The 27201-nt window shown below is 57.6% G+C and overlaps 3 protein-coding genes and 1 non-coding gene across 7 annotated transcripts; 1 reads left to right on the top strand and 3 right to left on the bottom strand.

The window, feature by feature from the left end:
• Positions 1-4246: 4246 nt before the first annotated feature.
• Positions 4247-10939, bottom strand: RIN1 (Ras and Rab interactor 1). Of its 2 annotated transcripts, XM_036862531.1 has the most exons (10): positions 10817-10939; positions 10472-10652; positions 10260-10374; positions 10095-10167; positions 9861-9952; positions 8970-9707; positions 8059-8364; positions 7614-7745; positions 7337-7488; positions 4247-6394 (listed from the first exon to the last, which is right to left on the bottom strand). In XM_036862531.1, the coding sequence occupies exons 1-10, from the start codon at positions 10921-10923 to the stop codon at positions 5909-5911; spliced, it is 2382 nt and encodes a 793-aa protein (XP_036718426.1). In that variant the 5' UTR covers positions 10924-10939; the 3' UTR covers positions 4247-5908. The 2 variants fall into 2 exon arrangements, with proteins under 2 accessions (XP_036718426.1, XP_036718427.1); XM_036862532.1 differs by lacking the exon at positions 7614-7745.
• A 971-nt stretch (positions 10940-11910) lies between these two features.
• Positions 11911-19118, bottom strand: BRMS1 (BRMS1 transcriptional repressor and anoikis regulator). Of its 3 annotated transcripts, none has more exons than XM_036861169.1 (10): positions 18964-19118; positions 16209-16354; positions 16050-16140; positions 15777-15904; positions 15550-15629; positions 15369-15465; positions 14708-14800; positions 13499-13563; positions 12962-13001; positions 11911-12474 (listed from the first exon to the last, which is right to left on the bottom strand). In XM_036861169.1, the coding sequence occupies exons 1-10, from the start codon at positions 19113-19115 to the stop codon at positions 12467-12469; spliced, it is 900 nt and encodes a 299-aa protein (XP_036717064.1). In that variant the 5' UTR covers positions 19116-19118; the 3' UTR covers positions 11911-12466. The 3 variants fall into 3 exon arrangements, with proteins under 3 accessions (XP_036717064.1, XP_036717065.1, XP_036717066.1); XM_036861170.1 differs by having other exon boundaries at positions 11915-12474; positions 15777-15895; XM_036861171.1 differs by lacking the exon at positions 14708-14800 and having other exon boundaries at positions 11915-12474.
• A 246-nt stretch (positions 19119-19364) lies between these two features.
• On the bottom strand, positions 19365-21645 carry B4GAT1 (beta-1,4-glucuronyltransferase 1). Its single transcript, XM_036861168.1, has 2 exons — positions 20471-21645; positions 19365-20230 (listed from the first exon to the last, which is right to left on the bottom strand). The coding sequence occupies exons 1-2, from the start codon at positions 21524-21526 to the stop codon at positions 20039-20041; spliced, it is 1248 nt and encodes a 415-aa protein (XP_036717063.1). The 5' UTR covers positions 21527-21645; the 3' UTR covers positions 19365-20038.
• Positions 21646-22108: 463 nt separating this feature from the next.
• TRNAS-GCU lies at positions 22109-22190 on the top strand. Its single transcript has one exon. It is a non-coding gene; the product is annotated as a tRNA-Ser (tRNA).
• Positions 22191-27201: the final 5011 nt, after the last annotated feature.

Consider the following 27201-nt stretch of genomic DNA (forward strand, 5'->3'; position numbering starts at 1 on the left):
CTGCCCCTGGATTGCCCAACCTGGGACCAGCTGGAGCCCCAATCTCTCTCCTGGCAGATGCCTGACCTGAACATCTGGCCACATCTGCCCAGGGGGCCATGAGTCCTGGAGTCCCCATCAGAGCTAGAGGGGCCCGGCCCTTCCCCTGAGTGTTCACACGGCCCAGAGAGGGACAAGGCTTGCCCTAGGTCACACAGGCGGAGGCAGAGCGGGGACGGTACCCGAGCCTGGGGATCCCAGGACAGGTGCTCTCCCGGCCCTCACTGTTCTTGTCCTCCCTCTGGAGCCCTTTGCCCGTGCGGCTCCACGGAGCGTCCCTGAAGCTGGCCCTGCCTTGGCCCTGCCGTGTGCTCCAGGGACGTCCCGGCTGGCCCTTCTTGGGCCACAGCTTCCTCATCTGTGTGAAGGGTACCTATGCGAGTGGACTCTCTGATCCCTGTGGCATCTGGCAGAGGGCTGCCACCCAGGGTGACCCACTCTTCCCCGTTTGCTGAGGACTTGCCTGGTCTCAGCACTGCAAGTTCCGTGTCCCTGGAGCCCCCTCAGCCCCGGGCAAACAAGGATGGTTGGTCATCCTGTCTCCAGGGACGTTTCTCTTTCCACCACATCCTTTCCATTGCTACGCCGGTCTCCGCCCCTGCCGTCTCCACTGGCACCTGGAACTTTCCCTTCTCTTCCTGCCCGTTCACGGTCCCCAGGGACCTCTGTGTCTCACTGTCCCTCCCTCTGACTGCAGGGTCTCTTCCTCCCTGTTCCTCTCTTCCCTCTCTGTTGGGGTCTCTAGCTCCCCTGTCTGTCTCTGGGGTCCCTCTTTCTCCTCTCCTGTCCCCAGCATTGTCACCTTGCTGGTTTCTGGGGTCTCTCTGTTCTCTGCCCTCTTCTGTTTCCCCCCTCTCCATCTCTGGCGTCTCACCCGCTCTGTCTCCCTGTTCCTGTCCCCGGGTCTCTGGCTCGCCACCTTCCCTGGGTGGTCCAGGCCTCCCTCGCTCCTCTCCCCCAGCTCGCACCCCCAGAGCTGGCTGGGGTGGGAGCCAGGTCTGGGGGCTGTGACCGGGCCGGGAAGGGGAACCCAAGCAGACATGATATTTATGTTAGGACTTCAAAGTGGAGCAGAGCCCGAGGCGGGAGGGGTGGGAGGGGTGGGAGGGGTGGGAGGATGGCGGGCAGAAGCCAGACTGAGGTCAGCTCAGGCCCCTCCCTGGTGAGGGTCTCCTTGGTGACACACACCTCCCCCGTGGGGACACTGAGACCCAGAGTAGGAACGGAGTGGGCTATTTTGGTGCAGAGTTCCAAGAAAGGCACTTCCTGCACCCCCGTCCTGTCCCCAAGCCCATTCTTTCTTTCTGTCACCCTGCAGGAGCAGCTGGGTCCTCCAAGCATCAGCCCGGCCCGGGAGGCAGGGGCTCCGGGGGAAGCAGGAGCAGAGGGCTCCGTCTCAGCAGGAAACCATCCCTGGCGCCGGGACAGGCGCGCCTTCTCAGCTCTCTGGCAGAGGCCTTGCCTGGCAGGGCAGCGAGGGTCTGTAACCCTGTCGGCCCCGACTGGGCCAGGCTGCTCCAGCCCCTCGAGGCCTCTGGGGGCCACTCGGGCTGCCTGCCCGAGGGCCCAAGGGGCCAAGATGGCCGTGAAGGTCACCCCACCCCTGCCCCCCACCCTTGGCCTAACCCCTGCTAAAGACAGCCAGCTGCTGGGGCCGGGAAGGCACGGGGTCAGGGGCCCAGGCCATGGGTGGGGTGGGCGGGAGGGACTGATTGTCTCATCCTGCGACTCAGATCTGTGTCCTAAGTCCCTCCCAGGAGCCAGACCCAGCAGACACCCCTTCAGCCTGGGCCACCCCCTCGGGAAGCCCCCCTCCCAGACCAGAGGCTTGCTCTGGACCCAAGACCCTCTGGTCTGAAGCCCACCCAGGCCTCCAAAGCCCCTGCCCCGGGACCAGTCCCCCCGCCCCCCTTCCCCAGGCACTTCCCGTGAATCACTCAGGCTGGAATCTGATGAGCTCAGGCCTCCCCGCCCAGTGCTGCCGGCCTCTGCCTTCTGCCTGGCCAGTGGGGTCACCACGCCCCCAAGAGGGTCTTCTCAGCAACTCCCAGCCCCCACCAGGGTCCACCATGGGGTGGGGTAGCTTAGTGGTGGCAGGGATAGGCCACGGCAGGGGGTGAGATTAGTCAGGAGAAGGACTTGGACCTCTTCTGCATCATCAAAAATACAAAAAAGTATGTGTGTTGTTATGTTGTATGTGTATCTCTGCGTGTGTCTGCACTTGTCTCTGAGTTTGTGTGTGTCTGCACTTCCACGCCTGTGCAGCGTGGGAAGGAGGAGGCATGTCCCAGAGGGGGCCTTGGGTGTGTCAGCGGCAGTCCTGCAGGGGTAGGTGTAAGCCTGCCATGGGAGTCCTTGTGGAGCAGGTCACCACATGTCTCTGTGTCGGCCTGTCTCCATGTATGTGTGTCAGGGTGTCACATTCTGAACCCGAGAGGGAGGGTGTGAGGGAATATCTCTGAGTTTGCAGATCTAGGGATGTCTGCGTCAGGGTGTGGCTCAGAGGAGGGGCCAATGTGTGTCACTGTGTCCCATCCTGCAGGGCATGAATGACTAACAGTGTCAGGGTGTCCTAACACTCTGGGTGTTCCTGTTAAGGGTGGCAGTGCTCAGGCTTCACTGTAGGTGACCCTGGCAGGGCAGGGGGTCACACAGCCTGTGTGCAAATGTGAGTCAGGGTGTTTGCGTGTTAAGTTGTGGGCATGAAGGTGGTCACAAGGCCATGGCGGGGAGTTAATTGCTTGGTGTTGAAGTTGAGTCAGGGTGTTGCGGGTCTCAATGACTGTCTTCCCCGCCACCCTGGCAGGGTCCTCTCTCAGGCCACCCCACAGGCCTGGCTCCTGAGCCTGCCTGGCCAGAGAGCCCTGGGGGAAGAGGCCGCTCTCTCATTCCCTTCCCAACCTCCATTAGCAGGATCCCCATTTGCAGGACGGTCCCAGGGCCCTTCCTGGCACCAGGCCCTGCACAGGTCCTCTGAATGCCCTGGGTCCCTGGGCGGCCTCAGGAGAGAAGGGAACCTGGCATGTGACTGGGAGTGGGGCACGCCCGCCCCCTGGTGGCAGCAATGGAGGATGCACGGCCCCATGTCCCAAGCCATGGGATGAACAGTTAGGCTGAGTCTTCCCGAATCAATCACTCCACATATACTTACTACGTGCCAGTTCCGGGCCAGGCATTGTTCTAGGCCCCCAAGATTCAGCAGGGAACAAGGCCGACTTGGCTCTGGCCTTCTACTGAGGAAGACAGACAATAAACAAACTCACACAGGGAACTACTGTGAGGTGATAAGTGCAACATTTCCAAGTGAGGAAATGACTCTGCTGCTCCTCCAGAGATCCAAGCGTCAGGGTCCCAGCCCTGCCCTGCAGCAGTGGATGCTGGAAATGGCACGGCACCTCTCAGAGCCCTGACTTCCTCTTCCAGAAGGCCAAAGGTGGAAGGCAGTAGTGGGAGTGGGGTGGGGGGCAGTACAGAGTCCGAGCGCACAGTAGGCTGCTACTGCCCAGATCACAGCTGTCTCCCTCTGGCTGGAGCTGCGGGTGCTTGGTCCATACGGACACAATAGATTGCTGAGTGGATGAGTAAACAACTCCTTCTGTTTTGGAGGACTGCAGAATCCGAAGCTCCACGGAACCTGGTGTCTGAGTTCTCTGCCCTGTAACAAGCCACTTTGCCTGAGCAAGCCTCAGTTTCCTCATCTATAAAATGGGGATAATGAGATCAGTTCTAGACCAGCCCATCATTGGCTGCCCTGCCTGGAGCCCCAGCCCCTGTCTCATGACCCTTGGTCATGCTGATTTATCTGGCTGGGACCCCTAACCCATCAGAATTTCTTCAGAAGGTAAACCAGAAGATTCAGGGAGCAGGCAGGGCCTGACAGTGCTCCAGTGAGCCACTGCTGGGGTCATGCTGAATTCTCAGAGCCAGGAATTAGGACTGAGCATGGGAAGGAGGTGGGAAGGAGGTGGAAAGGGCTTGCAGAGGCCCCCTTGCAGGGGCCCAGAAGCCTCGGCCAGTCCTAGTTCCCATGAGACCAGCTCTTCATCCGGCCCTGGGGTTCTCTGAACACCCCCTGCAACCATTCCAGGTCCTTCCTCTGGGACTGAACTTGAGACATCCTGTGTTTGGTTCCCAGAACCCAGCCCTCCCTTAACCTCCCACCCCACTGCCCTTCGCTCTTAGTTATCAAACTCCAATTAGTGGACAACATTTATTGAGCGCCTGTGGAGTGCCCAGCACTGTACAGGGCACTCGGGTGGGTGCGGGACTGGGGGGGACATACAAAAGAGTGAAGGGAGACTCCCCACCAGCGAGAAGCTTGTGGGGGGCGGGTAGAAGTGGGGGAAGGAAGAGCTGCTGATGGCCTAGTGAGAAATCTGGGAGCCCTGCAGCCTGGGCTGTATCTGGAGGGTCTGAAATCCCAATGTCCAGGATTTCTACCTTCCAGCTGTCGTGTCTGATATATGAGCTGATGTCCCTGTGCGCTCAGTGTCTGAGGGAGCACCTCAGAGACTGGCTAGGGTCCTCCTTCCACCAGGGGCTAGTTCCTTCCCAGGGAGTGGTCCCCTGAGGCTGGCCTCATTCAGACCCCTGACTCCAAGACAGCCGAGGGCCAGAGGTCTTGGCCCTGGCACTGTCCCCAAGTTGCCTGGCAGCTGCAAGACTGCAAACCCTGTGACCACCTACACTGCCGCTGCCCTGGAGCTGTGTTCGTCCATCAGGTCACCCTCTCGGCAGCTTCCTGGGCCACGTGCACCCCCTTGGGGTTGTTGCTGGTATTTTCTTTGCTCCTTTGCTGCCTGCTCTGGGCCTCCCTTTGGGGCCTACTGGACCTTCAGGGTTCATTTATTGGTGGCTTAGAACACAAGGAGTAGCTGGAACCTGACCCCTGGTTTGGGTGTGGGGATCCCAATGGCCTCCTGTGCGGTGTTTTAGGAGTCACTTCCCCAAGCCTCAGTGGGTAAAAAGCCAGGCCCTGTGTCCCGTAAAGCTCTTGTGAGGTCCAAGAGTCAAGTGCAGAGAAGATGATTTCCGAATCCTCACCTCACTTCAGAAGCCTGTCTCCTCTGTCCCATTCCCTTGGGACATCACAGTGCCTGGGAGGACTTCCCATCTTGGGGAAAGACCAGAACGTGGGTGTTCTCTCAGCTGGACCCGACCCAGTCCCCGGGGCTGCCTGGAGAGCCTCTCCCTTCCGTGAGGGTGGAGAACGGACCCCTGGGGAGGTGTGTGTATGTGTGTTGCTGGCATCCAACCTCCTTCCCTCCCCTTTCCCCTAGTCTGAGCTCTGCTTTGCCACAAAACCATCCATCCTGACCCGTGGAAGACTTCTGGGAGAAGGTAGGGCAGCAGTAGCACCCCGACTTCACAGGTGAGGACACTGAGGTTTGGAGGTGCTCGGCCTCCAGGTGGTCTGGGCAGGACTGGGCCCCGAGGTCTTGCTGCCTCCCCAAATCCTCCTGACACCCAGGAGTGGGTGGGGCCTTTCAGGGCCTTGAAGCCCCACCCTCCACTGCCAGAGATCCGGCCCCTGTTGGATTTGTCCCCTGTTGGGCACACTCACCACTGCGGGATGGCTGGCCTCCAGCTGGGGGAGAAGGATGAGAGGCCAAGGGGCCTTGGGCCCTTCGTCTGGGGCCCCCCAAAACCCCCTGGGCTTTACTCCAGTGCCCAGATGTGGCCAGTCCAGGCACCTCCCAGCAGGTGTGATCAGAGGGCTGGGTAGTCAGAGGAGGTGGCAGACACGGAGCGGCCTGGGGTGGGGAAGACTAGGGGGCTGTGCCTTGGCCAGTGGGGCGGATGGCTCTGAAAGGCCTTCCCAGCAGGCTCAGAGTTTTCTGCCCCAAATGGCCCTTCTGCCCACTCCCAGCTACTCCTCTGCTGCCTGGCTTCCCTCAGCCTCTGGCCCCCTTGGCTGAGCAGGGCCTCCCCTGGCCTGGTCCTCGCCCCCCTCGGCCATTGTCTCAGCCTCTCCCCTGCTGTCCCTGGGACTGGTTTTGACCTTGGTGTCCCCATCTCCCCGGCCCCCTTTCTCCTCCTCCCTGCCCTCTGCCTCTGGCCTCCCACTGCCCTTCTCTGTGGCAGCCCCCGGTGAGGCCCCCTGGGTCTCACGCCACTCTGTCCGGCGATAGATGAGGTAGCCGGTGGTGGGGAGCTTGTGGGCCAGGGCTCCCGGGGGCAGGCGGTGGTAGTCCTGCCCCTTGTATAGGAAGAGGCCGAAAGTGTCAGGCTGGGTCACCCGGAACTTGGTGGCACAGAGCTTATTCAGCATGGCAATCGAGGCCCCTGGGGGCACGGCCAGCGTCTTGGAGGTACAGCCACTGCTGGGGTCCTGATAGGCTACGCGGAGGAGGTGCTGTGCAGGAGGAGAAGCAAAATCAAGAACTCAGTCCTGCCTGGTACAAATCTGGCTGCAAAGCTTGAGGTCTCAGTAGAGGCTCTGCAGGAACAGGGCTGGGATGGTACAGATCCAGTGGTAGAACCAGTGGCAAAAGCTTTTTGAATAAGGTGAGCTCTGAGCGGGGGCTCTGAGGAAGGGAGGGATGTGCCTGGGCTAGCGGGTCACAGCTGCAGGCTGGAAGGACGGCCCAGCAGGCCTCTACAGCCTAACAATCCTACTCAGGTGGAGCTTACTCTGCGCCCTCAGTACTTGTCCTGAATTAACCCATTTCATCCAAATATCAACCCCAGGAGGTAGATACTATTACCCCATTTTATAGACAAGAAAATTGAGGCACAAAGAGGTTATATAACTTGCCCAAGCTCCCAGAGCCAAAAAGCAGCAGAGCCAGCATTTGGATACAGGATCTGGCTATCAAATCTGGACTCTTAGCCAAGGCTAGAAAGGGTCCCTTGACTGGATGGAAGGAGGGTGAAGGGCAGAGATGCTGTTTGGCTCTGAGGATACCACGCCTGAGCCCAGATGGGAGGTTGAGGGGGTCACGGGCTGGAAGCCTGAGTCCAGTTGGGGGCCAGAAGCCAGGATCTGCCTGCATCCCTTTCCCTCCCCATGTCATGTCTCAGTTTCCTCATCTGTAAAATAATGATCCCACTTCAGAGTTTCTGTGAAGAGTCAAGGCTGAGCCGCCAGAGCACTGAGCACAGTGCCGGCTCGTGGAACGCACCCTCCAGAAAGGCTGGCTCGGACAGTGTGTTCCGCATGGGGCGCTGTTTCTGTCGCGGGGTGATGCAGGACTGGCCTTTCCCCTGCCCCCTCTTTTCCTGGGTCTCACCGGGCAAAGGAGAGGACTGCGCCAGACAATGCCAGACTCCCCCCGGGGCCGGCCAATCCTGTTACCTGGAAGCTGTGGGTGGCGGGCAGGCGGCGCTGCTCCCAGAGGCTGAGGGAGCACTGCAGCTCCTGCGAGGGGCTCAGCGGGAGGGTGTGGGCCTCGTTCAGGCCACTCAGCAGGACCAGGCTGGCCGAGAGGCTGGTCAGGTAGTAGCCGCCTGGGACATAAGGGGAGGAATGCGGCTCAGGCTGGGCGTGAGTGACCTGCTCCTTCAGCCTCCTCTGCTCAGTCAGGGCGCCCCAGCCTCACCCAGACAGAAGGGGCGTGTGTGGGGTCCCTCACCCTCTCCAGTGAGCAAGGCAGGCTCCAGCAGCTCTGACATGTACTCGGCCTCCAGCAGCAGCTCAGGAAGGTCACACTGGGCCAGGACGAGGCTCAGCAGTGGGAGGAATTCATCGGCGCCCGCACCCTCCCCTGTGGGTGGTGGAGGAGGACGCTTCAGGCTTCTCTGGGGCCCCAGGGTCAGAATCCACTACTTGTCTTAGACAAGGACCCTCCCCTCCGCCTGCCAGGCCTTGGGCACTGTGGTCTCTATGGCAACCAGGGGGCAAGGCCTGGGGAGTGGACGCTCTGCTTTCTGGGCCACAGTTTTACCATCTGTGAAATGGGAGGGTTGGACCCTTTTTTTTTTTTTTTCCCTCCCTGCTGTGCTATTCCTGGAGCCTCCGCCTGGTGGCCTACCTCTGACTTGGCAGGGGCCAGTGGGAGGTGGTGGGAGGGGGCATACCCGCCTGGGTCCTCAAGGTTGTGTAGAGCAGCTTGCAGGCCTGCAGGAGCCGCTTGACCTGGGCGCTGGGTGAGTAGGCGCGAAGTAGCTGCAGTAGCTTCTGGCGCACCTGTTCCATCTCTACTGGGGAGGGCAGGCTTAAGTGGGACCCAAAGGCTCTGGGGCCCTGGGCCCGGGCCAGGCAGAGGCCTTCAGCCAGGCGGCCCAGGGAGCCATTGGCGGAAAGACGGCGCCGCAGGCGGGCCACCAGGATGGGCCGGAGAGGCTTGAGCACGGAGCGATGCAGCGACTTCTCCAGGACGCATTCTGCGGGGGAGAGGTAGGCAGGGGTCACGGGAACCAGGGCAGGGGTAGGGGGCAGAGTCCCTGGGAGGAAGGGCATGATCAGGAGAGGAGAGGGATGAAAAAGAGAAGGAACCTTGGGACTTCCTTGGTGGCGCAGTGGTTAAGAATCCACCTGCCAATGCAGGGCACACAGGTTCGAGCCCTGGTCCGGGAAGATCCCATGTGCCGCGGAGCAACTAAGCCTGTGAGCCACAACTACTGAAGCCCGCACGCCTAGAGCCTGTGCTCCGCAACAAGAGAAGCCACCACATGAGAAGCCTGCTCACCGCAACGAAGAGAAGCCCCTGCTCGCCGCAACTAGAGAAAGCCCGCGCGCAGCAACGAAGACCCAACGCGGCCAAAAATAAAATAAATAAACAATAAATTAAAAAAAAAAAAAAAGAGTTGGAAACTTGGTGACAGGGAGGCAGGCGGTGGACAGAATTTGTGGTGAGAATGGTGGTGAGACAAGGTGGGTTTGTAAAGCAGCAGAACAGACTGAGAGACAGGCTGGCAGTGTGGGGAGGCAGAGAGAGTGGAATGCGAAGATGGGGCTGAACCGGCAGAGCCCCGGGCTGGAGTCTCACCCAGCCTTTCTGGCGGCAGCAGCTTCTCGGGGCCCAGCTCCGCGCTCAGCATGGCTCGGGCCCGGCTCAGCGCCTCGCGGATACCCTGCAGCTCCCGGGTCTCAGGGCCGGCCCGCACCTGGGTCAGTAGGTCCTGCACCAACTGGCCCACGGCTGTGTGTCGGTCCTGCATCAGCGCTGCGGCTGCCCGGCCCACCTGCCGCTCGGGCGCCAGCAGGGAGCAGAAGGCAGCGCTCATGGACCGAAGCAGGGGCCGCCGGTGGCCCAGGCGGGGTGACGTTGCTGGGCTCCCCTGGGACCCTGGCACCCCCTCCTCCTCTGAGCTGCTGGGGGAGCCGCAATCCACCTCCTGGAGGGAAGGCAGTGGTGGGAGGCTGGGGCTGGTGCCCCCTGGCACACGGTACCCCACTGAGCTCTCCCTCCGCAGCAGCTGGCGAGAGGGCAACCTTTCTGTCTGGTTGGGGGCTGTCCCTGGCAGCACTGGGACTGGGGGAGGCGGCACAGCTGGTGGAGACAGGGGGCTGGAGGTCTCTGTGGACACACGCACTTTGAAGCTCCTCTTGAATTTCTCCCGCTTGGTGGGGCCCAGGTCCCCTGGGAACAAGGGGTTGAAGAAACACAAGGCAGCTCCGGTGCCCTGGTCCAGCTCTTGTGGGGACCGGGGCTTCAGCCGGGGCAGCAGTGGGCCTTCAGATGGGCCTGGCTGAGCCTTGGTGTTGAGGGAGGAGCTCCAGAACTCTAGGGAAGAGAAACAGGTTGGGGCCTCAGGGGGTTCAGGGAGGGGCCCAACCAAGGGAAAGGCACAGGCTTCAGGCTGTGTGCCCATGCCTTCCCTTTCCCTCTTGGCCTCAGCTTGTCCATCTGAGCAATGGGTAGCAGGGGAGCCCTTACCAACGCCCAGATGGGAGATGGCTTCCAGCTCCTTGCGGGTGGCTGCCTGGCAGATGGCTCTGGGGAGCTGAAGCGGGAGGAGAAGAATGTCCCTGAGGCCGGAGAGGGGAGCAAAAAGTCAGGAGTGAGGAAAGCTCCGGGCTGTGGGCACTGAGAGCGTCTGTGGGGGAGGAGGACAGGGTATCCCAGGGAGCAGGGCCCCATGGACAGCAGGCGCCCTGCAGGCAGGCTCACCGGGTGTGGCAGTAGGCACAGATGAGCTGGACCAGGTCCAGGAACACAAGCTCTGAGCCCTCCAAGGAGACGCCTGAGAGACGGGAAGTGAGGTTGTTCTCTGGGGAACCCCGGTGCCCTGCCTTGATGGCTTCCAGCCCCTCCCGCCAGGCTGGTCCCTCTCACCCCCAGGGCTCTCCTGGATGTAGTGGCTGGAGACGAAGGAGGGGCCGCTGGCCTCGGGCAGCCGCATGCACAAGGCTTGGCACTGGCGAGTGTTAGATTTCCGCACCAGGAATGTCTGCGAGCGGACAGGGGTCGGAGGCTCAGGACCTCCGCGTCCTGCCCCTCTCCCTCCCACCCTCAGCCACCAGCCCCAGGGGTGGGGAAAGACTCACCCCAGGGGGCTCGGTCCTCAGCACGTGCAGCGCCGCCGCGGCGTTGGCCCGCAGCTGCAGCCACACAGGCCGGGTGAGCAGCAGACGCTCCCGCAGGCTCACGGTGCGCCCGGGCTGCTGGGGCCCACCTGCTTGTGCCCCGCCGGCATCGGGCACGTCGTACAGCGGGTCCTGGGCTGGCCTGGGGGCAGGCACCAGACCTGAGCAGGGGGCCAGGGGCTGGGACCCTTGCCCAACCCTCTCCCCCTCCTTTGCCCCAGGACAGACCCAGTTCTGTGGTCCCCCCGCCTGCCCCCCCGCCCCCCCCCACCTGCCCCACCGGGCTGCCCTTCCTACTTCACTAACTTTTCTCTCTCCAGGTGCCCAGGTGCGAAGCTGGTTGTGTTGCGGGCTCCGAGAAGGCCTGCTCCAGTCTCTCCAGGGGCTTCCATGGCTGGGAGCTCCTTCGGCATCTCCGGGGACTCAGGAAGAGAATCCAGCCCCCAAGGCAAGAGCACGCACATTCCCAGTGGTGAGTAACACTTCCTGAGGGCGGTTCGCCCTGTCACAGCCGCCAGTTAACTCTTGTGTGTCCACTCAGCCCGGGCAGTGCCTGCTTCCTCTGTTCTGGGCCCAGTCTCTGGGGGCAGGGATCATCTCCATGCAAGTGGCCCTCCGAGGGCCCCAGCTGTGGGGCTACCACCTCCACACACTGCGTCCTGCAGCCTTGCCAGCCTCCCCGAATCATACAGGTGGGCAGGAAGGGGTTAAACAGGGCCCATCTAGGTCCCCACAGGCCTCGCCTTTGGGGCACCTTTATGTCTGTGGTCAACTGCTCATCTGTCCACGGTCTTGAGGTCAGCCTTGTGGGAGAGCGCCCCCTACAGGTCACCGATGACACATTCCTGAGCTTAACTTGCGTTTGGGGATTTCAGGTTGCCGTGGAGAAAGGATGCTGTGTCTCCATGGAAACTAACCTCTTTGCTTAACTGAGGTTCTGGGGGTGGTTCTAACAGTCAGCGCTAAACAGGAGGGAGTCTGGCTGTGAGGTCGTCAGAACATGGCGCTGCTGCCAGCTGCCTCCCACGCACACGGGCTCTGCCAGCCTGCCCTGTCAATCTGCCAAGTGACTGGGGCAGGTGCAGACATGATCCAGGCTCCAAGCACCGAGCACCCAGTCCCCGTCCCCACCCAAGGCCACGTGCTCTGCCTGTGCCACATGTTGCTTCAGACGTTGCTCACCAGCACCAGGCAGTCCAGGGCCCAGCCCCCACCTCTGGGGAGCAGGCGAGTGGGAGAACCCCCCTTCCCCAGCCTATACCCCAAGTCAGAGCGGGCAGGCTCCCGCTAGGCAGTGAGAAGAGGTAGCAGGGACCCCAGAAGAGACTGCCTGTCACAAGCACTCTCCATGAGAGCCCTGCTTCCCTTGCAAGGTAAATTAGACACACGCTGGTCACGCAAGAGTCCCAGGAAAGGTTTTAATTCCAGTCCCTGAAATCTGGGAGGCGGACACCAGGAACCGCCTTGAGAAGGAAGACCTGTGGAGCCTGCCTTCTCACCTCCAGCAACAGCCAGGACACAAAGGTCCCCCAAATATCATTTCTGGCCCAGAGTTCCTGTGAAGTGGGACCCAGCTCACTGGCTCGGTGACTAGGGAGCCGGGTCCAAGGTCAGCAGAAAGGATGTTGCTTTGGATTAAGATGAGGCACGTCTTCCATCAGGGAGGGCACCGCGAAGGCTGACCTTCGGTGGGGGCAGGTGCTGGGCTGGCCGGGGATGGAGGAGACAGTCTTGCCTGGCTAGGGCAGCTCCAGGCCACAGTTGAACAGGGGCCCGAGGAGAGGCAGAGGAGGAGTCCAGACCAGTGGCGGCTGGAGGGGAGGGCCACAGCAGCACGGGAGGGCTGGCTGGGCAGACGCCGAGAGGCCCGTCCGTCTGCCTTTCTGCAGCAGGTAAGTTCAAATGCTGGGTTTGCTGCCAGCTGCTCCAAGGGCCCCCTGGCTGTGAACAGCAGGGTCAAGGTCCTGGGGGTACACAGGAAGGGAAAAATCACTGCAGGTGAGAGAATGCCGAACCAAGAGGGAAGCAGGCACTTCATATGGGGGACTGAGAGGAGTGGCCTCAGTCGGGCGCAGGTCAGCTCCACACCCCTTATTCCTGGGCCTCTCTGGTACTCTGGGCCTGCCAGGCCGGCTGCTAGGGCTCAGGACTCCACCCTCCCTAACCAGGGCTGGCGGGGCGGGTCCATCACCTAGTCCCATTACCCACCCCCGCCCTAACTCCCACAATGCCCTCACACCCAGACTGTCCTGACTCTCTCAGGCCACTGATCTGACACAGCCCCTGCCTCCCTCTGGGCTCCTTTCCTGGAGGCTGGGCGGGGGGAGGGAGAACAACCCCGGTGGTTTGTGTTTTTTTTTGACCAGGGATCGAACCCACACCCCCTGCAGTGGAAGCGCGGAGTCTTAACCACTGGACCGCCAGGGAAGTCCTGACCCCGCTGGTTCTTACCATCTGATTTTCTCTTCTGAGGGGACACGGCTGCTCTCGCCTGGGTGGGTAAGAAGAAAACCCCCCTGAGAGCCTGCCTCCAGCTTGGCAAGTCCCCCCTCCACCATCAGCCTTTCTGGGGTGGAGGCGCTGCTGGGTCCGGGCTGCACAAGAGGGGTTGCCGGGGGATAAGACCCCTTCTAGGCAAAGGTTTGATGTGCTCTCCTGTCAGAGACCCAGGCAGCCCAGCTGCTTTCCCGCCTTCCTGCCCTCCCTTTACCACCCCCATCAAAACCTGCCCTGCAACCAGGAAGGGGCTGATGTAAACTAGAAACTCCCTCTTCCAAGGCAGCCTCAGGCCAAACGAGGCCTGTGAGGTCAAGCAATGCCAGGAAACCTGGGCTGAAGGCAGAGGGTGCCAAGGGCTGAGCAGAGAGCTCCCCAGGCCCTCAGGAAGTCCACACGTGGAGAGCCTGCAAAGACCAAAGCTGGCGTCTGGTTGGGGAGGGGGCGCTACACTGCCAGCCCCCATCCTGAGACAGGCAGCGCCGGACCCACCTTTTTGATGGCCGTCCAGTCCTCCAGGATGTCGATCTCCTGCAGCATGTACACGATGTAAGGGCCTGCAATGGGGGGTCAAGGAAGCAGGAAGCCTGGTGGAGGGGGCAGGTGATGGGCCTTGGCCCGGGAGCTCCAACACTCAGGAGAGGCGGTGCCGTGGACAGCGGGGCGGGGAGCCGAGGACCTGGATAAGAGCTCGGGCTCCACCTCCTACCTCTTGGCCCCCGGGTTCTCGGTAGGGTGGAGGGGTGGCATGGCTATGGCCTATTTCACCCACTCCGCGGGGCCCTTCCAGCCTCAACCCTACCACTCCTCGGCTCCCCCTCACCTCTTCTCCAGTCTCAAGGTCAGAAGACCAAGCCCATGCCACCCACTCAGGGATCTGGCCCCTTTCCCCATCTACAAAGAGACTCTAGTCTCCTCTGTCCCGAAAACAACCCTCCTTCGGTCTCACACTCCCCTGTGGGGACCAGCCACTCTGTCCCCCTGATGTCTCCACACCCTCACCTCCCATTCACCCTTCAAGTCTCTGCAGTCTAGATTCTTCCCTCCCTCCCTGCGTGAACCTGATTCCCACCACCAGGAGGTCAGTGCCCCGAGAATCTGGTCGCTGCAGGAATATGAGGGGTGGGGTGGGGTGCACAAGAGAATTCAATTCAACGCCACACTGGCTGTGCCAGGAGGGAGGAAGGCACAGCAGGCTCTGGACCAAAGGGACTCACGCCTGGGGCAGGGCAGAGATGACCATGCCCAGATGGGAGGCAGGTGCCCCAGTTTAGGTACAGGGGTAATACCTAAATAGCCATTTCGGCGGGGAAACCAGGAGAGGCTTCGTGGAGGAGGTAACAACCAAGATGAGCACTGAGCAGGCACCCAGGCAAAGGCAGCCGATAGAAGAGTGGAAAGTCAGCAAAGGCATGGGGGTGGGAAAGCCTGGGACATCATGGGAAAGCCAGAAGGGCCTCAAAAGAGATCTCACTCAGGAAATTATGAGGAAATCTCTGGATGGATGTTTCTATTTTTTCATGGTCCACACAGCCTAGGAGGACCCTGCAAAAAATCCCTGACGGCTGGATTTGACTGGACATGGCCACAGGATGCCAGATGACCATAAATGAGTCTGGTCTGCCTCTGTCTTCCGTGTCCCTCCACCCTCCTCCGCCCTGACCTCTCGCCCAGCTCGGGCCACCGTGGGGGAAAGGATACCGGAAACAAGAGGGGCCTTCTTCCTCTTGCTGGGCGGCAGGGAGTCCCAGGTCTTCGAGCTGCCTCTGGCGTGCAGTTTGTCATCCCACCACTCTGTGCCCCAGACCAGGGTCAGGATCGGGCTGCCGGCCATCCCAGGACGCCCCACCCCTGTAGCCTGCGTCGCTCACCTGGGCCAGGCCAGCCCTTCCCCATCACCGCCCCCCCGCAACCAGGGCAGTGCAGAGAAGCCTGGGCTTGGGGTTAGAAGCTGAATTCAACCCTGGGACAGAGGTCACCGTGATTTTGTGAGCCTCAGTTTCTTCATCTGTTTCATGGACAGGGGTACGATAATAATTCCTCCCTCCCCAGTGCCCTGTATGAACGTCGGCCTGTGGACATGGAGAGGACTTGGCCATGGCATGTGCGTGTGTCAGAATGACCCCTCCGTTCTGGAAATTGAGCAGGGGGGCAGGGGACCCGCTCTTCCTGAGTCCCCACTGTGTGCCAGGCTCTGGGCTAGGCGCTTCCCTGGCTGCTTTCATTCAGTCTCCACAGTGACCACGAAGCAGGTCCTCTTACAACCCCCCTGTGCAGGCGGGGAAGCTGAGGCCCAGATGGGGGGCAGGCACTGAAAGCACAGGGCCTGGGGCAGGGGCGCCCAGCCGGCCGCTCGCCTCACCAGAACTGATGTCCAGGCTCTGGCGGTCCTCCTCCAGCCTCTGGATCCGCTCCTGCAGCTCCCCCTGCAGCGTGTCGTAGAGCAGCAGCTTCTCACTCTGGAAGAGGCGGAGTGGCTCAGCCAGGCCGGCTGGGCAGGCCACCTCCATCCGCACCCCGCGCCCGGCGCCCGGCACATTCACCTCCAGGTGCTGCTTGGCTCCCTGCAGCTCACACTCGTACTTGTTCCTGATCACGTCCAGACAGAAGCCCTTGTAAATCCCTGCGGAGGGAGGGAGAGGGAGGTCCTGCTTGGCCAGGGACCCAGGGGCCCATAAAGGGGGGCCAGGAGCACGGGTGAGGCAGGGCAGGGACAAGAGGGGAAGGGGACAGAGAGCCATGGCTTCTGGTAGGGGAACAGGGCACAGACCTGCCACCTGAATGCGGATCTTGAGGCTCCGCTGCAGCCCCCCGAGAGGCTCTGTGTATTCGGGCGCCCTCTCAGCTCCCACCTCCTCCAGCCGCAACCGCAGCTGACTCAGCCGTTCCCTGAACAACCTGGGAGGTAAGAGGCAGCCGCGCACCCGTGTGCTCGCCCGTCAACCACGAGCGGAGCACCCGCTCCACAGCAGGCCCCAGCCAGCCCTGCCCGGCCCCAGGCCCGCTGCCTCCTGGAAGCCCGGCCCCAGGGTCCCTTGCTCACTTCTCTTTCAGTTCCGAGAACTGCTTCTCCAGGTCCAGCATTTCACTGACACACTCGCTGCGGCGGCGCTCGCAGTCCTCGTCGTCCATCTCTGGGACAAGAGGCCAGTCAGGGCCGGCGGAGCAGGGGCAGGCGGGCGCGCGGGCGGGTGGGGCTCACCTGAGCTCTCCTCCTCGGACTCGGTCTGGCTGCCGCTCCGTTCCTCCTCGCTCTCTTCCTCCTCCCCATTCATCTCGGCGGCCGAGTCGCCCTCTGCTTCCATCTCCTCGGTGTCTTTGCTTGGAGGCTGGACGGGCATCTGGGCTCTGGGAGTAGGAGTGGAGCCATCACTCGCCACTGCCCACAGCTCTGAGCGGGAAAGTGGCCACTTGGGAAGTCAAACCAAGCCTCACTGCAGACGGGGACAACCGGGGCGGGGGGGTGACTGGACTCGCCACACCCTGGGCACACACTGGGTGGGGCAGGTGCAAGTGGCCCTGCAGGCACATCTCCCGGAAGCCTGGGAGCCATAGAAGTGCCCATGCCCGTGGACACTGCTGGTGATCCCAACCCCGGGAACAGTGGCCAAGGTGACGATCCATAAGATGGGAAAGGCCAGGGGCGGGCTCCCCACTGTCTGTGGGACTGGGCCCAAACTTCCGACTGGGGCTTTCAAGGCCCTGCGTAGACTGGACTTGAACTGCTGGTCCGGCTCCTTCACCCCACCATCTAACGCTTAGTTCTCAAATACACCATGCACTTCCTCCCCCGCGCCCCCCGCCCACCGCGCTGCCCCTTCTGCCTATGATGCCATCCACTTCTCTTCCTGAGGACACTCTACAATGCTCTTCTCACTGTGCTCAAATCCTATCTCCCTCTGCTTCCTCTAAGACCTCACGTCATCAGTGCTCCCGTCTTTTGCATCCTCCACTCTCCCTCTTGACAGCTCTTTCCCATGAACCTTTAGACGCGCTCAGGAATTTCCCACCATATAGAAAAAGCAGAAACACAAAACTTCACCCCACTCCACTCAACCGCCCCCCGTTTTCCACCTTTTCCAGGCCTTGCTCTTCCTACTTTCACCTCCCGCTTGTTCCAGTCTGTTTCTACATCATCGCTCTCAGCTGAAACTGATACTGCAGAGTTAACAGATGACCTCCTTGTACCTAATGCCAATATTTTTTGGTGCTTACCTCAGGTTGACTTCTCAGCAACACTGAACGCTGTTAAGCATTCTTTCTTTTATTCACTCATTTAATCTTTATTGAAAATCTAATATAAGCTAGGTACCATCAGACACCATGGTAGGAAGCAGGCACAAGTGTGACAGAAAGACAGTCTCTGACCTCAAGGAGTTTACAAGTTCCTGGATGAGAGAGAGGCCAAGAAGCAGATCATTACTGTGGGGTGAGAAGAGTTAAGACGAGGGGCATATGGGAGAGGCAGCTAAACTGGGACCTGGCGCCTGCTGCAGCTGTGAGGGCAGAGGAAGATGGGCCAGACAGATGAGCTGAGCTGGTTGAGGGAGGGAGCATTCTAACCACAGTGAGTGGCGTGAGCAAAGACCCCGAAAGGAGAGAAGGGGCAGGGTTGGGGGCACCTGGGTCTAAGCCTCAGAGAGAAATCTGGGCTGCAGAGATCTGGTCATCACATATAGTGAGTTCTTCAGGCCTTGGGAGAGGGTGCAACCAGCAAGGTAGAATGTGTGGAGTGAGAAGGGGCTCGTGATGGAACTCCCAGGGTCACCAAAGGGGCAGATAATGCAACCCCTACAAAACAGAAGGAAAGTAGCAAGAGATGGAGGAGGGAAAACTCAAAGCATGGAGAGAACTTCAGAACGAAGGAGACGTGACAGTGCCAAGTGCGGCCAAAAGATCACCCAAGAGGAAGAATAAACAGTCTTCTCAACAGATCATCTCTTTGTCTGCTGGGGGCTTCTGGTTCACTGTGATGTGCTTGTCTGGGCACTTTTTTTGTAGTCCTTTAGCTCCGTGTAGACACCCTTCCTTATTTATTTACATGTCTATTTGCCCATTCTCATGGCTGTCTCCCCAACCAGTCTGTAAGCCTCACCAGGGCTGGGCTGCACATGCGCTTTATTCGCCTAGCACAGTACTGACTCATTCGATGACTGGAGGATTTGCAAATACAAATTAAACCAAACAAACTTTTGCAGGGCAGGGATTGGCTTTTACTTCTTGGTAGCCCCTGGCCTCTGTAGTGGTAGCAAACGTCAATTCAAGTAAACTAACTGGCCTAGCCTAGAGGACAGTTTTGAAACATTCCTCAATGATTTCACAAATGATCTGACCCTGACCTGAAAACCTCGGTTCTCCAAACCAGCCTCATCTTTCCCATTCTCAAGCCTCAGTTCCTGCATTTCCCAAACTTCGCAATTCCTCTTCACTGTTAAATATATTTATTTTGGAAGACGCAGCGGCAGGTAAGTCCTACCTTTCCGGACCAGAAAGGGTGAGGGGTTGGGGGAGGTCTCTCCAGCAGTCTCTGAGTCTACTGGGTGAGCTAAATTAAATCACAACCTCCCCCTCCTTACCCTGGGTATAAAAAGAGAATAATAAAGATTGCAAGCGGTAAGGAATGGAAAAGCAAATTATAAGGCACTGTGCACAGGCAGTTTATCTCTCAGAAAGTGAGCATGTCGAGGGCAGGCCTCCTCGGAAGGAAGACTCTTCCCCACCCTTGAAGAAACCAACACAGCCCCTCTACGGCGCGCCAAGAGCCTCCCGTTCCGCTCCATCTCCGTACGCGCGGGAGCGGGCGGGACAATCACTGGCTCTTCCACGTCCAGCACCGGTCTCGCGGCCCCCGGCACGCGTCCGGCCGGTTAAGTCTCCGCTTCGGCCCTGGAGATTGGGCCGGCTCCGACCCACTGGTAGGAGAGGGCGAACCAGGCGCCAGGGTTGGCGTTACGCACCCGCGGGGTGTGGGACCTCCGGCCTCACGTCCGAGACTCCCTGAGAGGTGTCGGAGGCTGCCGGTACTGGCCGCGGCCTCGGGACTCCCGGAAGCGCCGAGCGGGCCTTTTCTCCTGAGGCGGGAGCCTGTCCACGCTTCCGCATGCGTCATCAGCAGGCGCCCGTCGGAGTGCTCACAATTGGACAGCTGGGGGCGAGGCATGTCGGGATACCGCGGGCCGGTTTCCATAGCAACCGACTGAAATTCACACAGGCTTTCAACAGGCTGGGAAGGCCCTTGTGCGTTTGTTGCTCTGCAGCCCGCGAGCCTCGGTCCGCAGCCACCACCCACGGCTTGAAAGGGGAGAACCCGCGACCTGCTCCCCCACCCCGCCCGGTTCAGGAGAGTAATGGAGCCAGCTTTAGGTGTGAACACTCATTTATTTACACATTGTAGTCGGTAGGCAAATTACCCAGCCCAGCCTATTCAAGGGTCCAGATCTCAGACTCCCACGCACAGAGCCTGCAGACCCATCCCTTCTCCAGGGCCCCCGAGACGGAGGCCTAAGACAACCAGGAAGTTGCCCAAAAGCTAAGAACTAAATTCAACGCCTTCAACTGGTTTCTTTCCAAAATTCCCATTTTGTTAAGTACTCAGACTTCTCAGCTCTGCCCCATTCATACTTTTTGCTCTCCTACAGCCCACCCACCCAAGAGTGTTAATAATAATAACAATAACAACAATAATAATACTGTAATAATAATAATACTTCACATTTGTACGAAGCTTACAGAATGTTTTCACATGTAGCATCTCATCTGAACCTCCCAACAGTTCTGTGAGGTAGGTATTCTCACCTCCCTTTAACAGACGGGGTAACTGAGGCTCAGAGAGAGAACGGGATTTGCTCAAGGCCACACAACTAGTTAGTGGTTAAGCTAGGACTTGATCCCAGCATCCCATACTCAAGTCCAGTGTTCGAACACCACAGCTACCACTGTAAAGTGGAGTGACATTTCTTACCCCAGTCAGGCCTGAGGGGCGGCCTAAGGAGGGAGGAGGCTGAGACTTCTCAGACTAGGGGAGGGAAGGGCTCAGCAGTGACGCGGGGAGTCAGGGTACTTGGCCTTCAACTCCTGTTTGAACTGACGGTAAAGGATCTTATTGTGCTGATTTTCGGCCTCTTTCTGGGGATGGAATTTCAGAGCTTCTTTGAAGCCCTTATGAACCAGGAAACCTTCGTTCAGCACCTCGAAATCGAATCCTGCCACGTGCAGCTCACAGGCCTGTGGGGGGAGAGACAGGTCAGCAAAGTCTGATGACATTCCTAGGGCAGAGACTGACATCCCGGCTCGCTCCAGCATTCCTATTCCTCTGGAGGCATCCTGGATCTTCCAACCATCCAACCACCTCCTGAACTATGATCCCTCCTGCTCATTGCCTCCTTTCCATCCAGAGCCACTCATAGCTCCCTGACCCCACCATCCATCCTGCCCCATTTCCCCTGCCCTCTCCCTTATGAGCACCTGGCTGATACGATTGAAGCCATACTGCCGAAAGCGCTCGTCGAAGTTGGGCACCTTGCCTCCGGCCACGTAGAATGGCTCCCAGGGGTCTTGCCAGGGCACCACGTAGGCAGGCCTCAGCAAGGTCTCTTCTGGCAGGTTGACCCAGCGGGAGTAGTTGGTGGGCGCCTGGCAGGGGGTGCACAGCCCATAGTAGAAGGGCCGCACCTCGCCCACCTGGTAGAGCTGCAGCAGCTCATTTTTGTTCGTGGGCATGCGGCGGGCTCGACGGATCTCGAAGGCAGGCACCACCAGCGCTGTGCCCGCCCACTGCTTGCTCTGATCCAGCATTTCTCGAAGGCCTCTCCACAGCCCCTCACTGGGCACCATGTCCACGTCGATTACCAGGGCATAGTTGGCCCCCTCACGAGCCAGATTCCTCAGCAGGTTATTGGGGTAGGAGACATTGGTGCCCAGCGCGTAATTGATCCCGGGCTGGGCCACCCTGGCTAGCTTGTCAAAGACCTCCTGGCAGGACCGCAACAGGGCAAACTCCCCTGGCTCCCGGGGGTCGGGCACGGCGGCCTCATAGCGTGAGGGGCACACAAGGTGCATGGCAACCCTGGCACGCATATCGGGGCAGTGGCTGCTCAGCGCGTAGGTCAGCACCGTGGCCAGCTGCGCCTCCTCCTTGGTGGCGGCGAACACCGACACGGATAGCGGGCCCTCCCAGCGCTCCAACAGGCCCGATAGGTGCAGCAGGTTGTCCACACTGGCGTGAGTGGCCAGGATCACATCGTTGGGGTCCATGGTGGTCTTCAGTAGGCCCCTGTAGACGCGATAGTCGCCGCTAGCGTCCAGGACGCCTCCGGAGGCCAGCGCGGTGCGGAGCTGCGCCTTGACTTGGTCCACCGACCGCGGGGACGGGGGAAAGAATTCAAAATATTGGTCTTGCTCCTCCTGCCCGTGCAGCCCGGACAGCAGCGACAGGTAGAGCAGCTGCAGCATCGCCACCAGCATTAGCGCGGCCAGCAGCAGCTGGTAGAAGGCGCACCGGATGGCGTAGGACATCTGCATGGTTCTCGGGGCTCGCGGCGCGCAGCAGGGACCACCGGGCCGCAGCCTCTGCCTGCCGCCGCAAGCCCGGATTTACCGCAGCCTGCCGAGCGCGGCCGAAGCGAGCCGAGGCGAGCCGAGCCCCTCGCGCAGCCGCGCCAGCCCGCCCGCGCCGGCCTCGGGCGCGCCAGCTCGCCCCCTGTGCTCCGGGAGGAGCTACTGCATTCTCTGCCCGCGCCGCGCGCTTTGTAAACGCTGGAAAGTGTCCGCCACCGCTCCGCCGCGCCTGCTGGGTTCCCAGGGACAGGCACCCCCTCCTCCGGGTCAGTGCGCGACCTCCTGGAGCAAGAGCGTCCTGAAACCCCGGCGCGCTCGCCCCCGACTTAGGGAGGGGAAATTGTGGCAGAGCTTGGCTGCAGAGTGGTGAAGGATGGCGCGGGTTTCCGCCTATGGCAGGCGGAAAGGAACACAAAAAGCCCCTTTCTGTCCTCCGTCTCTCCCTCCTCTAGGTCTCATCAGGTCTGTAGTGAGGAGTGCCTGCGAGGGTCCCGGGAGGCGCGGAGATGAGAGAGAAAGGAATGTGGAAAAGAACATTGTATGTGGGACGAGGTGGCCGAGTGGTTAAGGCGATGGACTGCTAATCCATTGTGCTTTGCACGCGTGGGTTCGAATCCCATCCTCGTCGGTCGTGTTTTACACTGGAGATGATTCTTAATTTTCACAACCCGATGTCTGGAGCAGCGGGTCGAAGAGAACTGAACAGGAGGTGGGACACAATTCAGTCCGGACGGGGCCTCTCATCTGTCTTTGTTCAACGTGCATTCCTGGCCGTTTCATACTCCAGGTACCTGGACCTTATGGGAGAAGGTTGGAGGTGTGCTTTTCCTTCTCCCTAGAAAGAGGGCCCGGGGTTTGGTGGCACCTAAAAACCAGAACCGGAATTCTGGCCAATGCCAAATTGGGGGCCAATATGTTTTACGCAGGAACTAGAGAAAACCAGCCTGGAGGAACTGCTCTGTCTAAAGTACTGGAACTTGGTGGTGGCAGTGGCGGTGATGCTTGATCATTTAAATTATTAATCTATTCAGTGCACTGATTCCCCTCCCCCAGCACTTCTCCCAGGGCAGAGACGTGTGTATTCACACACCTGCCTCCCTAACACACACACACACACACACACACACACACACACACACACTTAAGCAGAAGGCCTCGAATATCTTAACACCAGTCAGCGTACACAGAAGGTGCTTGATAAATGTTTGTGGAATGATTGCTCCATGGACTCTTTAAAAGAGGAGAGGCTGTGGGGAAGGGCAGGTACTTTGACATGTATTGTAGCAACTGTTCGAGCGCTGTGAATCTTGGGAAGGTGCTTTAGGACAGTCAGGGGAGGACCTGGAACGTCAGGATAAGGTGTTCGCCGGCTACTCCACACGCAGTAGGGAACCAAGGTTGTTGAGTTGAAGAGTGATCAGGAGACCTATATTCTGCGGCTCCAACTTGTGGAATCTGATGCTATCTCCAGGTAGACAATGTCAGAACTGAGTTGTATTGTAGGGCACTTAGCTGGTGTCAGAGAATTGCTTGGTGTGGGGAAAAAAAAAACCCACGCATCAGAATTGATGTCAAAATTGTCTGTATAGAAATAAAACTGAATTTTGTGTATTCTTGAATCCTGCAACTTTGCTGAAGTCATTTATTAGCTCTAATTGTGTGTGTCGGTGTGTGTATTCTTTAGGATTTTCTGTATGTGTGTATATCATTTGTGATTATGGATAGTTTTCCTTCGTCCTTTCCAATTTGGATGCCTTTTATTTCTCTTTCTTGCCCAGTTGCTCTGGCTAGAATGTCCAGTACAAAGTTGAATAGATGAAATAGTGAAAGCAGGCATCCTTGTCTTTTTCCTGATCTTAGGGGGAAGACTTCAGTCTTTCACCATTAAGCATGAAGTTTGTTGTGGATTTTTCATAAACACTCTTTATCAGGTTGAGGAAGTTCTTATTTATTCCTTGTTTGTTGAGTGTTTTTATCTTGAGAGGATGTTGGATTTTGTCAGTGCTTTTTCTGCATCAATTGAGATGATCATGTGGTTTTTCCCCTTCATTTCATATTTGGTGTATTACAATGATTGATTTTTGTATGTTGAAACACCTTGCATTCTAGAGTAAATCCCACTTGGTCATGGTGTATAATTCTTTTAATATGTTGCTGGGTTCAGTCTGCTAGTATTTTGTTGAGGAATTTTACATCTATATTCCTAAGGGATATTAGCTTGTAGTTTTCTTTTCTTGTGATGTCTTTATCTAGCTTTGGCATCAGGGTAACGCTGGTCACATAGAATGACTTAGGAAGTGTTCCCTCCTCTTGTATTTTTTTGAAGAGTTTGAGGACTGGTGTTAATCCTTTAAATGACTGGTAGAATTTGCCTGGGAAGTCATCTGGTCCTGGAGTTTCCTGGGAGGTTTTTGATTACTGATTCAATCTCATTCCTTGTTATAGATATGTCCAGATTTTCTATATCTTCTTGAGTTACTTTTGGTAGTTTGTGTGTTTCTAGGAATTTGTCCATTTCATCTAGGTATCTCATTTGTTGGCATACAGTTATTCATAGTGTTCTCTTATAATGCTTTTTATTTCTGTATAATCAATAGTAATGACCCCCTTTCATTTCTGATTTTAGTAATTTTCAGGTCTTCACTTTTTTTCTTAGTCTACTCGAAGGTGTGTCAATTTTATTGACCGTTTCAAAGAACCAACTTTTGGTTTCATTGATTTTCTGTGTTGTTTTTCTATCTTCCATTTTGTTTATCTCCACTGTAATCTTTTTTTTTTTTTTTTTTTTTTTTGGCCACATTGGGTCTTCGTTGCTGCGCACGGGCTTTCTCTAGCTGCGGTGAGCGGAGGCTATTCTTTGCTGCGGTGCACGGGCTTCTCATTGTGGTGGCTTCTCTTGTTGTGGAGCGCAGGCTCTAGACACACGGGTTCAGTAGTTGTGGCTCGCGGGCTTAGTTGCTCCGTGGCATGCCCACTCTAATCTTTATCATCTCCTTCCTTCTGCTAGTTTTGTGTTTAATTTGCTTGAGATCCTTCCTACTTTTTAATGAGGCATTTACAGCTGCAAGTTTCCTCTCAGCACTGCTCTTGCTGCATCCCATAAAGTTTAGTATGTTATCTTCATTTCCATTTGTCTCAAAGCATTTTCTAATTTCTCTTTTGATTTCTTTTTTAACCCATTAGTTGTTTAGGGGCATGTTGTTTAATTTCCACATATTTGTGAGGTTTCCAGTTTTTCTATTATTGGTTCCTAGTTTCCTTCCACTGTGATTGGAAAAGATACTTTGTGTGATTTTACTCTTTTAAAAATTATTGCAGGGACTTTCCTGGTGGTCCAGTGGGTAAGACTCCACGCTCCCAATGCAGGGGGCCCGGATTGAATCCCTGGTCGAAGAACTAGGTCCCACATGCATGCCACAACTAAGGAGTCTGCATGCTGCAACTAAAGATCCTGCATGCTGCAACTTAGACCTGGCGCAGCCTAAGTAAATATTTTTTAAAAATTATTGCAACTTTGTTTTGTGACCTAATATGTGCTCTTCCCTGGAGAATGTTCCGTGTGCACTTGGGAAGAAGGTATATTCTGCTGTTTTTAGGTAGAGTGTTGTGTGTATGTCTGTTTGGCCTGTTTGGTTTGTAGTGTGTTCAAGTCCTGTTTCCTTGTTGATCTTCTGTCTAGTTGTTCTATCGTTTATTGAAAGTGGGATCCTGAAGTCTCTATCATTGTAGAAATGTCTGTTTCTCCTTCAATTTTGTCAATTTTTGCTTCATAGTTTTTAGGACTTTGTTGTTAGGTGTGTATATGTTTATAATTATTATATCTTCTTGATGGACTTACGCTTCTACGAATATATAATATACCTCTTTGTCTCTTCAATGATTTTTGAATTAAAGCCTATTTTTTCTGATATTAGTATATCCACCCAAACTGTCTTTTTTGGTTACCGTTTTACATAGAATATCTTTTTCCATTCTTTAACTTTCAACCTATTTGTGGTTTTGGCTCTAAAGTGAGTTTCTGGTAGATAGCAAGCATATAGTTGAATCATTTTCAAATCCATTCTGACAGTCTCTGACTTTTAATTGGAGAGCTGAATCAATTTACAGACCAGGAGGTGTCCTCCTCATAAAAAGGTGAGCAACTGGAGGATAAGGGCTGGCCTTGCAAAGTTTGTGTCTCTCCACCAAGCCTATCTCAGTGCCCTTCACATAGAGCCCTCTCCAGCTGTTTGCTCACGGACACTGGCTGCTTCTGAGGGAACCTGGGCCTGTTGGCAGAGCTGTGTCAGGCTGGGGATGTGGCGGTGGCTGGGTGGGCTGGGCATCAGGAGAGGGATGAGCAAGTGTAGCCCATCAGCCCAAGTATTTTGCTAACATCAAAACCAGCTGCATCCTGACCTGATGGGAAAGTTGGGCTAGGTATACGGGGAAGGAGGACAGGGAGAAGGAATTCCACGTTGTGACATCATAAGGACATCTTTCTGGGCCCATCCTCCACTGCTCAGCCCAACCCGGCTGAACGTGGACCAGCGCCACTGGGTTCCCTGGGATGGCTGGGTCTGCCAGGTCTAGGGAGCTTCTGGGTACAACAGACAACAGTCTCTGAAGGTAGAGAAGGAGAAGGGGACCTAGGAAGTACTGGGGTCCTGCTCCCAGCAGTCCCAGCCAAAGGGTACAGCTAGGCCTAGTGGTCTGCACAAAATAATCCCAGGACTACAACTACCATTTAGTAAATGTCAGTCTGTACTCCCGTGCTTTCTCCAGGACTGCAGTCTCCAGGAATCCCAGTTCCCACTGCTGGGAGAGGGCCTGGCTTCGAACCCAGGACTGTGGGTCAGGGCACAGGCACTTAACCACCAAGTTAAACGGCCCCTGTAGAGGCCACAGCCTTCTCTTCTGTAGGCCTTCTCCTCTCTCTAATCCCCTGGTTAGGCCTCAGCCTTAAGGCCCTTCAGCGTTTGTCCCCAGCCCACTGCCCCAGCCTCATCCTCTCCCGTGCCCTTCCTCACACCCTAGGAGGTTCCACTCCCCCCGTGACCTGCTGCCAGAAGTCCCCACTCTTCCCTGAATATTCCGTGTCCATGCCTTCCACATTTTCTGGTACCTCTGCCTGGGACGCCCCTCCCCACCTCAGCCCAGCCAGCTCGTATTCATCCCTCAAGGCCCAGCTCAGGGGACACCTCCTCAGGGATGCTTGCCCCAACTTCCCAGTGAGATCACTGGCCCCCTCTTCTAGAGTTTCATATTACACATTCTGCAGGGTCCTCACACGCCCCATCACAAGTCACTTTCCTCTTTGGTAGCAAAGCAGCCTCTGGCTTCTGAGCAGGGGGCCTGCGCTGGCTCAGCGCCTGGCATATAATAGCTGCTGAGGGAATGGTCACAGAAGGCAGGAGGGCAAGTGGGCAGAAAGGCCGCTGCCTGTAATCTCAAAACCCCCTGCTTTTCTCTGTGCTGGGCAGGGTAGCACAGGTGTGTGGCCAAGCAGGCCTTTCCTGCGTCCCTCTGGAGAATTGGCTGACTGCCTCTCTGAGTCTCCATTTCTGAGAAGGGGGAGCCTGGGGAAGCAGAGGACACTGGTGGGGGAGAGAGCGATAGTCATCCATGCGGCCAGGCGCTCTGCCCGGGAGCACAGGGCT

Source organism: Balaenoptera musculus, chromosome 8 (assembly GCF_009873245.2).
Source record: "Balaenoptera musculus isolate JJ_BM4_2016_0621 chromosome 8, mBalMus1.pri.v3, whole genome shotgun sequence".
NCBI lineage: Eukaryota > Metazoa > Chordata > Mammalia > Artiodactyla > Balaenopteridae > Balaenoptera > Balaenoptera musculus.

Coding starts and splice junctions, on each gene's coding strand:
- BRMS1 (XM_036861169.1), bottom strand. CDS start 19,115: ATGACGCATGCGGAAGCGTGGACAGGCTCCCGCCTCAGGAGAAAAGGC. Junction 15,905..16,049: donor TTCTCGGAACTGAAAGAGAA/GTGAGCAAGGGA, acceptor CTTACCTCCCAG/GTTGTTCAGGGAACGGCTGA. Junction 15,466..15,549: donor GAGCCAAGCAGCACCTGGAG/GTGAATGTGCCG, acceptor CGCCTCTTCCAG/AGTGAGAAGCTGCTGCTCTA.
- RIN1 (XM_036862531.1), bottom strand. CDS start 10,923: ATGCCGAAGGAGCTCCCAGCCATGGAAGCCCCTGGAGAGACTGGAGCA. Junction 10,375..10,471: donor TGAGGACCGAGCCCCCTGGG/GTGAGTCTTTCC, acceptor GTCCGCTCGCAG/ACATTCCTGGTGCGGAAATC. Junction 9,953..10,094: donor TGTGCCTACTGCCACACCCG/GTGAGCCTGCCT, acceptor CTCCGGCCTCAG/GGACATTCTTCTCCTCCCGC.
- B4GAT1 (XM_036861168.1), bottom strand. CDS start 21,526: ATGCAGATGTCCTACGCCATCCGGTGCGCCTTCTACCAGCTGCTGCTG. Junction 20,231..20,470: donor GCTTCAATCGTATCAGCCAG/GTGCTCATAAGG, acceptor CTCCCCCCACAG/GCCTGTGAGCTGCACGTGGC.